Consider the following 12,835-nt stretch of genomic DNA (forward strand, 5'->3'; position numbering starts at 1 on the left):
GCCATCCCAGGTCAGCTTCCCGGCGCCGAGCCCGCGCCGGCTGCCCTCCGAGCGCGTCCTTGCTCAGCAGCCAGCAGCCCTCCCCGCCGGCCCCGGCCCGCCAGCCAGCTTCGGAGGGACGGAGGCAAGGGCGACTGTCCCCGGCCACCGTTCGCGTCCCAGCTGGGTCTCCGCACCGCAGGCAAGCCCTCCCTCCCGTCCGTCCGTCCTTCCCGGAAAGCAGCCCCACGTTTCCCGGAGCTCGGTCGGGTCAGGGAACGGGCTCGGCTGCCGCGCCCAGGAAGCCGCGACGCCGCGGCGGCGGCTGCAGCGGCCGAGCTCTCGCCATCTTGTGTGGAGGAGGAGCCGCCGTGCGCCGCCATGCGGAGAGGCTGAGGAAGAGGGAGGGAGGCGGCGGCGACGGCGGCGGGCGAGGGAGGGGGCAGAGGAGCGGAGTCAGCGCAGCCCGGCGGCGACTTCGGGGGCGCCCACACACCGGGCCGCGGACGAGGTAGCGCAGGGAGGTGGCGGCGGCGGCGGTGGCGGCGGTGGCGGCGGCGCGGGCGGCGCGGCGGGGGCGGGGCGGCGGGCGTAGCGGCGAGGGGCCGGGTGGGGGCGGGCGGAGGTTTCCGAGGAGGAAGGAGCCGCCGCCATTTTGGGAGCTTCGAGTCAACAATAAAGGACCGAGGGTGCGGAGCGGGAGTGGCCTCGGTGGTAGGATTCGGGCCCGAGCCGCGGGGCGTGGGGGGTGAGGCGGCGTGGTCGGGGTCGGCAGGGCCGTGAAGGTCGCGGGGGAGCCCCCTCGGGCGGGCGTCGGGGCGCGCTTGGGGCGGAGGCCCGAGGCCCAGGCCCGGCCGGGGGGTAGGGGGGGAGGACGGGCGGGCGGCCGCTGAGTGGAGCGGGGGAGGCGGAGAGGAGTGGAACCGAGGAATGCGGTGCGCGGCGGGGTCTGGAGGAGGAGCGGCGGAGTGCTCGGGGCGAGCCGAGTGGCAGCCCGGAGCGGGGACGGCGCGGCGGCCGGGACTCGGCGGCCCTGTGCGGGGCGGCAGGGCTGTGCGGTCCGGAGCCGGGGCCAGGAGAGGACCCGCAGCTGCTAGGGTGCAAGTAGGCCTTGCAGGTCGCGGGGTACCGGGGGCTTGGGGGAGACTCCGCGGCTCAGACGAAAGGAGAGGCTTTCCAATTTGGGGGTTCTCTCCCGGGCTTTCCTGGGGGAGTCCCTATTGTTTCCTACTCGCGGAGCTGGTTGCGGCTCTTGTGGCGCAGATAGGATTGCAGGGCAGCAAACCCTTTGGCGTTTGGATCCGAGGGAGCTGGGTCTGAAGAGAGTGTGGTTGGGGGAGGGGGCGAGGGATTAGTGCCCTACGGTTACCGGACTCCAGTCCTTGGCTTGGCTCTTGCCTTGCCCTTTTCCTTCAGAATAACCCCACTCTAACTTCCTGCTGAGGCTTAGAGAAATTGTGCTGCTTTTGCAAACAAAAGCCCTTGTTGGAGCTGATGGTACTGTCTTGGGTGTGAAACTGTCAATTGCTAACCGCGGTCTGGGAAGTGCTGTAATTAACTCCGCCAGGGGCTCCTCCCAACTAAGTCTACGTTCCTTCGTGGGGTTGTTCTCTCTCTCTCTCTCTCTCTCTCTCTCTCTCTCTCTCTCTCTCTCTCTCTCTCTCTCTCTCTCTCTCTCTCTCTCCTTCCTTCTTTCCTTCCTTCCTTCCTTCCTTCCTTCCTTCCTTCCTTCCTTCCTTCCTTCCTTCCTTCCTTTTTTTTAATGTTGGAATCTAACTTGCAAATCTAAACTGGGGAGGGGTAGGAAGAATATTTTCTCCTCTGAGACGTAAAACTGCAGTGCAGGTGTCAGCTTAAGAAGGGAGCAGCTATCGGAGGCTCACTTTGAATTTAAGGCAATAGGTGGTCTTACTGTGTTTGATTGACAGTAATGATGGTCGCTTAATATTCATCCTCTTAGTGCTTTGCAAGCAGGTAACCCTTCCTGTTGGACGTACCTGCTACTGTTGATCTTAACACAGACCTGTTAGTACGAAAAATAGCTGTTGCCAGAACAGATAAACAACTTCGTGTGATAAGCAGCATTTGTGAGCAGGTCGATGTATAAAGTGTTTTTTTGTTTCAACAAACATAGTGTTTGCCAACAAAACTTGAGATCTCTTTTGACTTTAGAATTTTGGGTTTGGGATACATTGGTGCATGAGAAAAAAATAGCACAGATTAAGCTAGGCTTTTTTTCTTTTTTCTTTTCTTCTTTTGCGAGAGGGTGGAACGTAAGGGGGTTAAAAGATAAACCAAAGGAGTTGGGCTTATGTTTTGGTCCTTGGCAATTTTTTATTTATTAAATTTTGAGAATCCTATTTGAGGTTGCAGTTTTTTTCTTAAAATAACTGTTAATTAGACTTGGTACTCTGGTTGATTTGGGAGAATTTTATTAAAGCTTCAATTTTGTTTAACCCTCTGGGGGTTTTGTTTTTCCCTCCCTTAACTATAGAAAATTTCATTTTTAAAAAAACAATGTTATTTTAAATTAGGATATACTGTTCTGAAAAATGAAAGGCAACAGTCAGTTTTTTGTATTGAGGTGTTTGGTGTGTTAGAGGGGTCTTAGAATTTTTCAAGCAAAAGATTTCTTAGATGTAGACCGCTTCATTTATTTGGTAAGAACAAAAGCTCAATTAAAAAAAAAAGAAAACCTTCTGTAGTCGAAACTGATAACCTTTTTGTATTATTTGAAGCAGTTTTTCTCATTTAAAATCTCTTGGCTGCTGTCAGAAATAGAAAAATGTAAGTGAATTGTCTTGCTTTGTTTAAATCTAGATTTACATTAAGTAAATTGAGTGATATTTCAAGTCTTAATGCAATTAATGTAATGGTTTTTGGAGGTTGTAGGACTTGAAGAGAATTCATCAGAGGAGATTGAAGAACAGATTGTTATTTGACGGCGAATTTGAATTCTGTCAGTAGTGTCTTTCTGCCTCATTTTCTCTAGCTTACTTTGATCTTGAAAATTTGAATGTGAAGTTGGAGTCCTTGCAGACTGGGTTTTGAAGGCAGCGCCTCACTCAGTCTTTCCTGTCAACTAGTGATTTGGCCTGAGTGTGGCTGTTAGTCGTCCTTTAAAAGAAACATTGCAAAGGAGTTCTTTAGAAGGGAACGGCTTTACACCCTGACTTTGCTGTTTGCTGACTGAATTTTTTTCTTTGTTTCAGATTGAAGTGAGTAAATTCAGATATACTTCAAGCTTGTTAGAGGACTTAAAAAAATAGTTGATTCGGTGCATGAGAGCAAGTTAACTACTGCTGCCTGCCGTTCAGAGACTTACAGGTGCTTGCCTGAATTGCAATAAAGGACTCATATATTGAGCAAGACTTATTTATCTCTTCATTTTGGAGAGCCTCATAAACTGTTATTACAGTTTCTCTACTGACTTTCAAAAATTTTGAAGTTTGAAAGAGACACCTTTGCAGTTAACAAAGCATGAGCACGGCCAGAACAGAGAACCCTGTTATAATGGGTCTGTCCAGTCAGAATGGTCAGCTGAGGGGCCCTGTGAAGCCCAGTGGTGGCCCTGGAGGAGGGGGCACACAGACACAGCAACAGATGAACCAGTTGAAAAACACCAACACAATCAATAACGGCACTCAACAGCAAGCACAGAGCATGACCGCCACTATTAAGTAAGTGTTAGAAGAAACACTTGTAGGCCACAGTTTCTGGTTTTTTTGTTTTTTTTTTTTGACTGCGTAATGTCTTAAATTAACCATTTTGATTGCAGATGACTTTGTCATGGTCTGTAGGTATTTGTAGTAGAATAATGTATTTCTGCCATAATTAACTCAGCAAGTGATGAACATAAGCATCTATAAATTGCTATGTTAAGAAATAAATGTACTGTTTGTATAAATGTGAATAAAATGATCCCATTCTGTCTGTTTTTTTTTTTTTTTTTTTTTGAGATAGGTTTACTCTGTAGCTCAGGCTGACCTGGGCGGTCTTCCTGTTTCAGTCTCCCGAGCGCTAGGGTTACAGGTTCACATGAGGCACCATACCCGACTCTTCTTTTTAGATGAGGGGGACTTTCTAATGTTACCACGGCAGTTTGCCCTAGTTTATACAACAGGTAAAGGCTGTTTGAAAGTTTGAAAAAGAAAATTTATTTGCAATAACAAAAAGAATTTTTTGAAATTTTATGTGCTTGGGCATTTCGCCTGCATGTATGTCTCCATGCTGTGCACCTGCCTGGTGTCCATAAAGGCTAAAAAAGTGGGTTGGATCCACTGAAACTGGAGTTGGTGGTGAGCCTCCTGGTGGGTGCTGGGGATTGAACGTAGACCAGTGCTCTTAGCCAACCCCTGAAAAAAAACAGATTAAAGATTCAGACTTATTCATTTTTTAAAGACAGAGGCTAACTGGATGGTAATGGCAATGTATGCCTTTAATCCCAGCACTTCGGAGGCAGAGGCAGATGAAATTTTGTGAGCTGCAGACCAACCTGGTCTACAAAGCGAGTTCAGAGACAGCCAGGACTACACAGAGACTCTTTGTCTTGGGGGGTGGGGAAGAGACGAAGGAACTGTCGTTCTAAAAATGAATTTATAAGGATTTAACATGTAAAACTTCATCCAATGGAAGTTGGGCTTCTGTTAAAAATATAGACGTACATAAAATGGTTTAACATCTACAGATCTTTATATATGATACTTGGTTTGTTGACTTGTTTGTGTGTGTTATTTTTGTTTTTTTTAATGTTTATTTTTTATGTATACAATATTCTGTCTGTGTGTATGTCTGCAGGCCAGAAGAGGGCACCAGACCTCATTACAGATGGTTGTGAGCCACCATGTGGTTGCTGGGAATTGAACTCAGAACCTTTGGAAGAGCAGGCAATGCTTTTAACCACTGAGCCATCTCTCTAGCCCCTGTTTGTTTTGTTTTTGAGATGATGTCTTTGTACCCCTGCTCTGATTGAATGCTGTGATTATAGGTGTGTGTCACCATCCTGAGTTTGAACTGTATTATGGTTTTCGTAATCTGAGTCTTTCTAGGGAAAAGTAGTCTTCCCTGGCTACTATAATATATAGATTATTGCTGTGAGAGTCACTGCTAGTCTGTAGGAATTCCCACTGTCTGTTGTTTTGATACAGTACCACACTATGTAACCTGCTGGCCTGGAACTTGGAGATCTGCCTGCCTGTGCCTCCTGGTTGCTGGGATGAGTGGCACAGTGGAATTGGTTTTAACAATTATAGAAATGGGAATATTTTATAAATTGTAGTTTATTTTAACACAAATAGGCAAGCAAAATTGAGGCTCCTTTCAGTTCCTAAGGGCAGATGTCCACTTCAGTATGAAAGTATTGTTCACTTAAAATTTTTGATTTGGGGTAACAGTTTTTCCTCTGGGATTTTCTAAGTGTGTCATCTCTTTGAAGAGTTCTGGGTTTTGTCAGCTGTTTGAGAACTCTTTAGTACTTACCTCCCTCACCTGTTTGCTCACTTTGATTTCTCACTTTTAAGAGATATTTGAGTATAATTTGTGAGCCGGTTTTTTAAAAAGGTTTATTTATTATGCATATAATATACTGTTGGCATGTATGCCCACATGCCAGAAAGAGGGCACCAGATCTCATTACAGATGGTTGTGAGCTGCCATTCTCTGGAATAGCAGCCAGTGCTCTTAACCTCTGAGCCATCTCTCCAGCTCCTATGAGCCAGTTTTTGCATTATATTTTTTGTATTATGCATTGTTGAATTTGTGTGGCAAACTATTTTACTAGGTGGTTATCTAGTGTTCAGTGGTGTCTGCAAGAGGTTCATGAGTTCAAGGCCAGCCTGGGCTATATAGATACAAGTTTTTATTTAGATTTAAAAAACAAGAAAGGTATCTGTGTTAGGCTATTTGCTTTTAATGCAAGCTCTAGCGTTAGACAAATCAACCCTCGGGGTGCTCTGGGGACAGTTTCAATTGTCTCCAGGTCTTATTTTTGTTAGTACTATTTTACATAAATTACTTACTTGCTTTTTTTTTTGAGACAGCACTTCATGTAGCTCAGACTGGCCTCCAAGTACCTATGTAGCCAGGGGTAATCTTGAACTCCTAAACCTCCTACTTCACTACCTGGGTGCTGGAATCACCTGGTGGGTGTCATCATACATCATTGTATATATTACTGATAAGCTTGGTAGACACAGTTTGTATGTGAGAGCGTAGAGGGTTGAGGGAATAATTGGTGCGGCCATCACAGAAGGGATAAGGAATAAAATCAAGGCAACCTCTTTTAGAAACGTCAAGACTGTGTGTGCTTTTGTATTTTAAGTCGAGGTCTTTGTGTTGTTCAGACTAGCCTGGAACTACCATGGCCCAGAGGCTTGGATGACTGTAGGGTACTGTGCCAAGTTAGAAGGTGCTTACTGTTTACAAACATCACTTAGTGATTTTAAGTTCTGGTTACTAGGTAGCCCATTGGCAACTCCCTGGCTTTTTCAAGGGCCTGGGTTTAATTTCTTAGCATTAAAAAAAAGAAAAAAGAAAAGACTGTAGTTACTAAGTTCTTCCTAACTGTTACCATACAAGAACTTGAAACATTATTGCCAAAGTGTGCTTCCCTGAATTGTTGTGGATTTGACAGTCTTTCAAGATCCAGAAACTGAGCCTTTATATGAAATCTAGGTGTTAAATGCTTGTAGTTAATTAAAAAAAAAAAAAGTTAAATACTAGTAGGTCAAATAAAATGTGTTTTGACAAACACTTGTACTTCTAATCTTAAGATGAGGAGGATGGATGCTGGCAGCCTTTTCTGTTCTTAAATTTATCCCTTAGATGATTTCCCAAAGAACATGTTCCCTGAAGTTAACACTCTTGTTAATTAAGTACAGGAGTGCCCCTCCTTCTTGTTAATGATGTAGAGCGTATTAAACTTACTGTGCTTTTTTTAGAGGGGTAGTACTATTGAGACGTTTCATTTGTATTAAGGAGGAAGCTATGAATTGTGATAACTTTGTTTGCTGTGTTCTCTCTAGACCTGGTGATGACTGGAAAAAGACATTAAAACTCCCTCCAAAGGATCTAAGAATCAAAACTTCGGTAAGTTGGGTTGTAGAATTCAAAAATGGAAGAATGGGGCAATTACAAGTAAAGTAGTTGCATGAAGTGACACCGTGTGTTTAGTCCTTGTTTTGTTTTATTTTGAGATAGTGTCCTATATAGTTCAGGCTTACTGCAAACTCTAGGTTCTCCTTCCTTAGTCTCAGTAGTGCTGGGAGTATAGTTAGGTATGTCTCACCAGGCTAGCAAATACTATCTTTAGTTTTTTCAATAGGGTTTCACTATTTAGGGGAGGGGTGCTGTGTATGTGTGTGTAATATATATTTAATCTTAAAGCATTTTGAAATGATTGAAACTGTGTAGCTAATAGATGGTAGATTGCTAAAAAAAGATTCCTACCAATCTTTGGGATTACATAATAATGAGTTGTTGGATATATTAAGTTGTGTGTGTGCACGCGCATGCACATGCTTATTTCCTTTTTTGCTTTTGTTTGGTGTGTGTTTGTTTTGTTGTTGTTTTGTTTTTGACAGGGTTTCTCTGTGTAGTTTTGAAGCCTGTTCTAGAACTCACTCAGTAGACCAGGCTGGCTTTGAACTCATAGAAAATCACCCTCACCCCCCATCCCCCTCACCCCCTCCTCGCTTCCTGAATGCTGGGATTAAAGGCATGCACCGCCACCACCCAGCCCAAAGCTCCATTTTTAAGTGGTGTGTATTTGTTGAGTATTTCTCCAGGGAATGCTGAAATAGAAACTGAAGCAGTAGTAGTACGTATTTTTAAGATGAAGGTGGAGAAAGGGTTCAGGTCCATCAGACACTTTTTTTTTTAAAGCATGCTAACTATGAAAGAACCAGGATTGTTTTTTATTTTATTGTTTTGTTTGATTAGGATGTGACCTCCACAAAAGGAAATGAATTTGAAGATTACTGTTTGAAACGGGAGTTGCTAATGGGAATTTTTGAAATGGGTTGGGAAAAGCCGTCTCCTATTCAGGTATGTTTACCCTTTATGTTACATGAAGGCTATGTATCATGCGTTATGCACTTCAGCAAAATACTCATTTTATTACTGGACAGAGCTGCCTTTAATCCCAGAACTCGGGAGGCCAGCCTGGTCTAGAGTGAGTTCCAGACAGTCTACAGAGATCCTTTCTTGACAAACAAACAAAAAAAAAAATTACATGTATATGGGTGTTCTGTCTGCATATATGTCTGGTACCTGCAGAAGCAAGAAGAGGACCTCAGATCCCCTAGAATTGGAGTTAAATGATGGTTGTTAGCCACCATGTTTATGCTGGTAATTAAGATGTGTCTGTCCCCTGGAAGCAACCAGTACTCTTAACTGCTGAGCAGTCTCTCTAACTCTCTAGCCCCTACTTGTGTTTTTTTGGGTGTTTTTTTTGGACATGCAGGAATAGTGTAACGTGGGGTGTGTGTGTGTGTACAGTGTTTTTCTGAGGGGGGCAGGATTCCATATAGTCCATACTAACCTTGAATTGGAAGTGTAGCTTTGAGCTCATTTCTTGCCTTGGCCTCCAAGTCTAGGATTACAGGCAAACATCGCCACTCACAGCTTTTTCTTGAAATATAAACATAAATATATAAATTTACTTTATGCTTATTTATATAAACATAAATATGTTACCCAATTTTATATATAATTTTTATATAAAATTTATTTTTTATGTGCGTTTGGTGTTTTGTCTGTATGTATGTATGTCTGTGTGAGACAGTTGTGAGCTGCCATGTGGGTGCTGGGAATTGACCCCAAGTCTTCTGGAAAAGCAGTCAGTGTTCTTAACTGCCGAGCCATCTCTCCAGCTTCTAGAACTTTTTGGTTTTTCGAGACCGGATTTCTCTGTAGCTTTGGAGACGATCCTGGAACTAGCTCTTGTAGACTAGGCTGGCCTGGAACTCACAGAGATCCGCCTGTCTCTGCCTCCTGAGTGCTGGGATTAAAGGCATGCGCCACCACCACCACCTGGCTTCTTTCTTGAATTTTTACAGCTTAAATTATAAAATCACTTCCCTTTTCTTGTGGGTCTCTTTGTGTATATTTCCTAAGAATAGGGATTGTGCGTGCTCTAGCTTTGTGTTGATGCTTGACAGCTTTAATACTTACTTCCCTAAGACAGGTTTTCTCTTTGGTTGTCCTGGAACTCTCTCTGTAGGCCAGGCTGGGATTAAAGGCATGGGCCACCATGCCCAGTCAATTTATTTAATTTTATTTTATGTGTGCAAGTGTTTTGCCTGCATGTGTGTCTGTATACCATGTGCATGCAGTGCCCAAGGAGGCCAGACAAGGGTGTTGGATTCCCCAGAACTGGAGTTAAAAGTGTGAACTGCCATGTGGATTCTGGGAATTAAATCTGGGCTCTCTGGAGGAGCACCATCTGTTCAGTCCCTGGATTTTGTTTTAACATTCTGTGTGTGCGCACATGTTTATATTTGTGTGCATGTGTGGAGGTCAGAGAACGACTTAGGGAGTCAGCTCTCTTTTTACTAGGTAGGTTCTGGGGATCAGATCAGGTGTTGCACCTAACATCAAGGACTTACATCTACTAAACCATCTTGCTCGTCCTGTTTTTTTTGTTTTTTTTTTTAAACAGGATCTCTTGTATCCCAGGCTGACCTCAAACTCTGTGTAGTCAAGGGTGACCTTAAACTTCTAATCCTTCTGTACAAGAGGAGTTAGAGTTAGGGTTACAGACTTGAAAAATTTTATATTTATATAGTGCTGGGGATCAAAGTCAGGGTTTTGTGCATGCTGGGGGAGCACTCTACCAATTGAGCTACATCTCCAATCTCTTCCATTCATTTTTTTTTAATCATTTCTGATGGGACTCTGTGATTAGTCTCAAGTCATGCTTTCTCAGCAAAAATACTGCAAAACTTGTGTTACAGGTTTCTCAGGGTATCGAATTTGAAAGTGGTGTGTACAGTCTGATTGGTGATGTCATTAGTTTGGATTATCTTATTCAAGTGTTTTTTTTTTTTATTCAATAATGTATGATGACAGCTACTTTATGTCCCTCCCTTAAAACTAGTCAACATTCTAGAGATTACTTTAAGACCAAGAAAATGTTCTCTTCATCAAACTTTCTGATTGTTGTAGTTACTAATTAGCATCCAGAGACTTGATCTCATCGGTCTAGGGTGTAGTGAATTTCTTGTAAGTTTCAGCTCAAGCAGTCCTTCCATGTTTGGCCCCTATAAAGAAGAACCTGCCCCTATATGTGCCATTATAAGAGTATCTGGGTCTTGGGATGCTAGGAGTTGAACTCAGGACCTTGGTCACACTAGCCAAACACTCTAACACTGAGATGTAGCACTAACCTTTCTCCTTCCTGCTTCATGTATATTTGTGTGAACTCAGGATTGCCTTTAAAATCATGTTTCTGTGTGCTCAGTTTAAAATTTGGCTCCATCAGGGTGGTTCATGTATGCATATTGTGATTAAACTCTTGATTTTTATTGAGCAGTTCCTTTTGTTATAACACAATAACTAGAATTATGCTTATTATGTTCTGACCTTGGAATCTTTGAAGTACTGATTATTTTTTTTTTTTTTTTTGAGGCGGGGTTTCTGTGTGTAACTGATTGTCCTAGGACTCTTTGTAAGACCAGGCTGGCCTCGAACTCAGAGATCCACTTGCCTCTGCCTCCTGAGAGCTAAGGTTAAAGGTGTGTACTATCACACCTGGCTGAAAAATAATTTTAATTTTACACAAGGGGCACCTTTTATTTGGAGGTAGTCTCATTTTATATATCAATGAAGATAGGACAGCCTAAAAGTGATCTTCTAAGGCATTGGATGTTTTTTTAATTGATATTTATTGAGCTCTACATTTTTCTCTGCTCCCCTCCCTGCCTCTCCCCATCCCCCTTCAACCCTCCCCAAAGGTCCCCATGCACCCAATTTACTCAGGAGATCTTGTTTTTTTTATACTTTCTACTTCCATGTAGATTAGATCAATGTGAGTCTCTCTTAATGTCCTCATTGTTGTCTTAAGTTCTCTGGGATTGTGGTTTGTAGGCTGGCTTTCTTTGCTTTATGTTTAAAAATCACTTATGAGTGAGTACATGTGATAATTGTCTTTCTGTGTCTGGGTCACCTCACTCAATGTTTTCTAGCTCCATCCTTTTTCCTGCAAAATTCAAGCTGTCTTTTTTTTTTTTTTCTGCTGTGTAGTACTCCATTGTGTAAATTTATCACATTTTCTTTATCCATTCTTCAGTCAAGGGGATTTCGGTTGTTTCCAGGTTCTAGCTATGACAAACAAAGCTGCTATGAACATAGTTGAGCATATGTTCTTGTGGCACGATTGAGCATCCTTTGGGTATATACCCAAAAGTGGTATTCCTGGGTCTTGAGGAAGGTTGTTTCCTAATTTTCTGAGAAATCACCACACTGACATCCAAAGGGGTTGAACCAGCTTGCATTCCCACCAGCAGTGCAGAAATGTTCCCTCTTCCCCACAACCTCTCCAGCATAAGTTGTCATCAGTGTTTTTGATCTTGGCTATTCTTTCAGGTGTAAGATGGAACCTCAGAGTTGTTTTGATTTTCCTTTCTCTGATGACTAAGGATGTTGAACATTTCCTTAAGTGTCTTTCAGCCATTGTAGATTCCTCTGTTGAGAGTTCTCTGTTTAGGTCTTTACTCCATTTTTTTTATTGGATTATATGATTTTTTGTGTCCAATTTCTTGAGTTCTTTGTATATTTTAGAGATCAGACCTCTGTCTGATGTGGGCTTGGTGAAGATCTTTTCCCATTCTTTAGGCTGTTGTTTTGTATTGTTGACTATGACCATTGCTTTACAGAAGCTTTCCAGTTTCAGGAGGTCCCATTTATTGTTTCTATTAGAGCCTGGTGGTGGTGGTGCACACCTTTAATCCCAGCACTTGGGAGGCAGAGGCAGGCAGATCTCTGAGTTCGAGGCCAACCTAGTCTACAAGAGCTAGTTCTAGGACAGCCAGAGCTATACAGAGAAACCCTGTCTCAAAAAACCAAAAAAGAAAAAAGCTTTCTTTTTTCCATTTGATATATTTTGCTTCTTTGTCAAAGATCAGATGTTTGAAGATGTGTGGATTGATATCCGTAATATCCGGGTCTTCTATTCGGTTCCATTGGTCCTCCTGTCTGTTCTTATGCCAATACCGACAGTGGTTTTTAACCTATGTATCACTAACTCCTTTGGGAAGGGTGTCAAACAACCCTTTCACAGGGTTGCCTGAGACCATCAGAAAGCACAGAGATTTGCATTATGATTCATAAGAGCAAAATTACAGTTATGAAGTAGTGACAAAATAATGTTATGGTTGGGGGTCACCACAAAATGAGAAACTATGTTGTTAAAGGGTAATACCATTAGGAGGGTTGAGAACCCCCTACTCTAAGAAAATACAGCTAGTGATTGCCCAAAGGTGAGAAGGTAAGTGTAGCTTCTTTGTGGTTTGAGACAGGGTCTCCCTGTGTTTTTCTGGCTGTCTTGGAACTCACTATCTAGACTAGGTTACCCTTAGCCTTGAACTCAGATCCAGCTGCTTCTGTCTCCAGGGGTTAAAACTGTAGACTACCATGCCTCTTTGTGTGTTTGTGTGTGTGTGTGTGTGTGTGTGTGAGAGAGAGAGAGGGAGAGGGAGTGTTTTTTAGACAAAACATTCAGAATTAAGAAATCAGAATTCTAGGTCCAGAAAGAAATTTACACATCACCTTATCTAAAAGTCCAGCCTTACGATGGGCTGTCTTCTACTGTTCATTTTTCTTTGCACAGAATCTTGCTGTATGGCTAAGCTGACTTTTC

The 12,835-nt window shown here is 43.1% G+C and overlaps 1 protein-coding gene across 5 annotated transcripts in view; it reads left to right on the forward strand.

The window, feature by feature from the left end:
• Positions 1-408: 408 nt before the first annotated feature.
• Positions 409-12,835, forward strand: part of Ddx6 (DEAD-box helicase 6) — a 36,036-nt gene continuing 23,609 nt past the window's right edge. Inside the window, exons 1-4 of one of the 5 annotated variants that reach the window (XM_057767445.1) lie at positions 409-490; positions 3,192-3,659; positions 7,002-7,065; positions 7,918-8,022. In XM_057767445.1, the coding sequence (XP_057623428.1) occupies positions 3,460-3,659; positions 7,002-7,065; positions 7,918-8,022 (369 nt within the window). In that variant the 5' untranslated portion in view covers positions 409-490; positions 3,192-3,459. The other 4 variants (XM_057767446.1, XM_057767443.1, XM_057767447.1 and 1 more) reach the window with 4 other exon arrangements.

Source organism: Chionomys nivalis, chromosome 4 (assembly GCF_950005125.1).
Source record: "Chionomys nivalis chromosome 4, mChiNiv1.1, whole genome shotgun sequence".
Taxonomy (NCBI): domain Eukaryota; kingdom Metazoa; phylum Chordata; class Mammalia; order Rodentia; family Cricetidae; genus Chionomys; species Chionomys nivalis.